This window comes from Argentina silus (assembly GCF_951799395.1).
Source record: "Argentina silus genome assembly, chromosome: 7".
In the NCBI taxonomy this organism is placed as follows: Eukaryota; Metazoa; Chordata; class Actinopteri; order Argentiniformes; family Argentinidae; genus Argentina; species Argentina silus.
Window position 1 is genome coordinate 4,114,814 of NC_139661.1, and position 2,500 is coordinate 4,117,313.

The following is a 2,500-nucleotide window of genomic DNA, read 5'->3' on the forward strand; positions in this document are numbered from 1 at the left end:
ATCGAGGAGCAAGATCCCAAAGCATTTCGCTACATCAATTACGGGATGCGATGTACGGTGACGAAATGTGATTTGATTGGATTTGCTTCTCAACGAGGCCCACTGAGTTTCTTATTAACCTCTCCCTGCACAAGAATAATTTCTTTATTTTGTCTTTAATTTGTTATTGTGCGTCAATCGATCCATAAAATAAGAAAAACAAATCGAACAGAAGAAGAAGAGAGATGGTTGTTCGGGGACGACACAGTTCAAAAGCAGCGGGACAAATCAATCACACGAGAGGTTGCTGCTGCCTGTGAAAATGGGGGTGCGTTACCGAGCTCCACCAGCAGAGGGACCGTGGCGCCAGTGGTGTGTGCCAGGGTGACCTCAGACTCCGGTATCACAGAGATCTGGGAGAAGGAGTCTGGGGAACACAACGAACACAACGCACACAAGTCACACACAAGTCACACACATCACAATTGGACTACAAACTGAAAAGAGCAACCGAACAAAACATTAAGTGATTCAAATCTATATCAAAGGAATAGAAATGCCAAAAGCATTTGTGATCAAACAAATTGATTATTCTATTAGGCTACTAATACACACGCTCATGTTCACATTTTGAGGAATGAGCTTGCATTATCGTGACATTATGCACAAATTGCTCTTACGCACACACACGCACACACACACACACACACACACACACACACACACACACACACACACACACACACACACACACACACACACACACACACACACACACAGGAGTCTCCCTTTTGCTCTCCCCTGCTAGTACAGACAGAGTCTCTTTCATAGCCGTCCCTGGCTGGTCAAGCTGCTATGTGGCTCTTGTGAGACAACATGCCTTAATTATGGATTAATTATGTCATTAGCACATTTCGGCTGTTGGCGACACATTGAGCCTGTCAAGGTTAATTACTGGAACATGTTTATTTTCTGTCAGCCTCTACAGCAGGCTGCCACACACACACACACACACACACACACACACACACACACACACAGAAGTACGTGTACGTGCGTACGTCCGTACACACAATATCAACATACACGCACGCATGCACACACACACACACGCACACACACACACACTCTCACTGACCGTGGCTTTGACCGCGACTGTGTCCGATTAAAGCTCCCAGAGAGTGGCCGTGCCCCGGGCCGTGCCCCGGGCCGCGGGGGAGGCCAGACCGGCTGGGCTCGGGGCTGAAGCCTACGTGGTAGAGGTTGACACAGGAGAGGATGATCTCCTTGTCCTGCATGGGGGGCTCCAGAGCGCTGGAGCTGGACAGGGAGCTGAGCACCACACACATGGCACAGCGCTCCACCCTCACCGCTCGCAGGTCCGCCCCGCACAGAGGAGACCCCTGGGGGGGGTGAGAGGAAGGAGGGGGGGGGGGGGGGGGTCAGGAGAGGCTGGTGGAGGTAGAAATCATAGGATTCAGGGCTCATTATAATGCATGGAATGGAATGAGGAATGGATGCTATCAAAGGCAATTTGTACCTCCGCCAGCCTCCCCTGGGTGGGATGTAATGTACACATGATCTATAACGGTGTTATTACCGGTGGTGTGTAGTGTCGTCTTACCTTCAAGTTACACATCTGGTATTACTATTATTATATTATATAATAATATATTATAGTATCATTATTATTTCCGTCTCTCATGTTCAGTATCTGAGGTCTATCTAGCAGGGACCCTCTAGGGGAGTTTGACATGATTCTTAGGTACGAGGCTGGTCAGAATTGACTCTCCCCTCATAGACTTTTATGGGTTGGGTCAGAGAGAACCGGACACGGGTGAGGTCGGTCCAACTCGAGCCAATCCGTCCACTCTAGCCTCATGTATTGTTCTTTTTTTTGTACATTTGTACATTTGTTTATTTTGTTAATATTTTGCTATTTTGAAAAATTTCTGGCAATACTTGCTAGTGTTTTTTTATGTCCCATGCACCAACCTCACCAAGGTTCTGATTCTGATGTTAAATCAGTGATAGTAAACTGCAATGAAATGTGAAGAGAGAGAGAGAGAGAGAGAGAGAGAGAGAGAGGGAGAGGGAGAGGGAGAGGGAGAGAGATAGGGAGGGAGAGGGAGAGAGGGATTGCAACCAGCAGGGCCAAGATAAATGCAAAGTCGGATACTTGGGACGCTGATATTTAAAATGGTTAGGGTTAGGGTAAGGGTTAGGGTTAGGGTAAGGGTAGGGGTTATGGTTAAGGTTAGGGTTTAGGGTAAGTGGTTATGGTTATGGTTAGGGGGTTGGGAAGGGGGGTTAAGGTTAGGGTTAGGGAGTTTAGGGTAGGGTCGTCCTAAGTGATCCCACTTAGCATCTACCCCGGGGGTCACCAGAGACTCACAGGCAGAAAGTAGATGCTTGGGAAGTACTGGATGTTGGGCCACTCCCTGCGGAAGTAGTCAGGGTCTCCCAGGAAGACCACCGTCCGCAGCTCAGTGGAGGTCAGGCTGCTGGCCCTCAGGGGCAT

At 48.6% G+C, this 2,500-nt stretch overlaps 1 protein-coding gene across 1 annotated transcript in view; it reads right to left on the reverse strand.

Annotated features, from left to right (window-relative positions):
- The window catches only part of LOC310806972 (calcium-activated potassium channel subunit alpha-1a-like), a gene marked incomplete at both ends in the record, with an annotated part of 12,747 nt that overhangs the window by 2,246 nt on the left and 8,001 nt on the right, over positions 1-2,500 (reverse strand). Inside the window, 3 exons of the mRNA XM_083673253.1 lie at positions 317-406; positions 1,118-1,382; positions 2,375-2,500. The exon at positions 2,375-2,500 is cut by the window's right edge and continues 99 nt beyond it. Of these exons, the coding sequence (XP_083529379.1) occupies positions 317-406; positions 1,118-1,382; positions 2,375-2,500 (481 nt within the window). The remainder of the gene's footprint in view (positions 1-316; positions 407-1,117; positions 1,383-2,374) is intronic.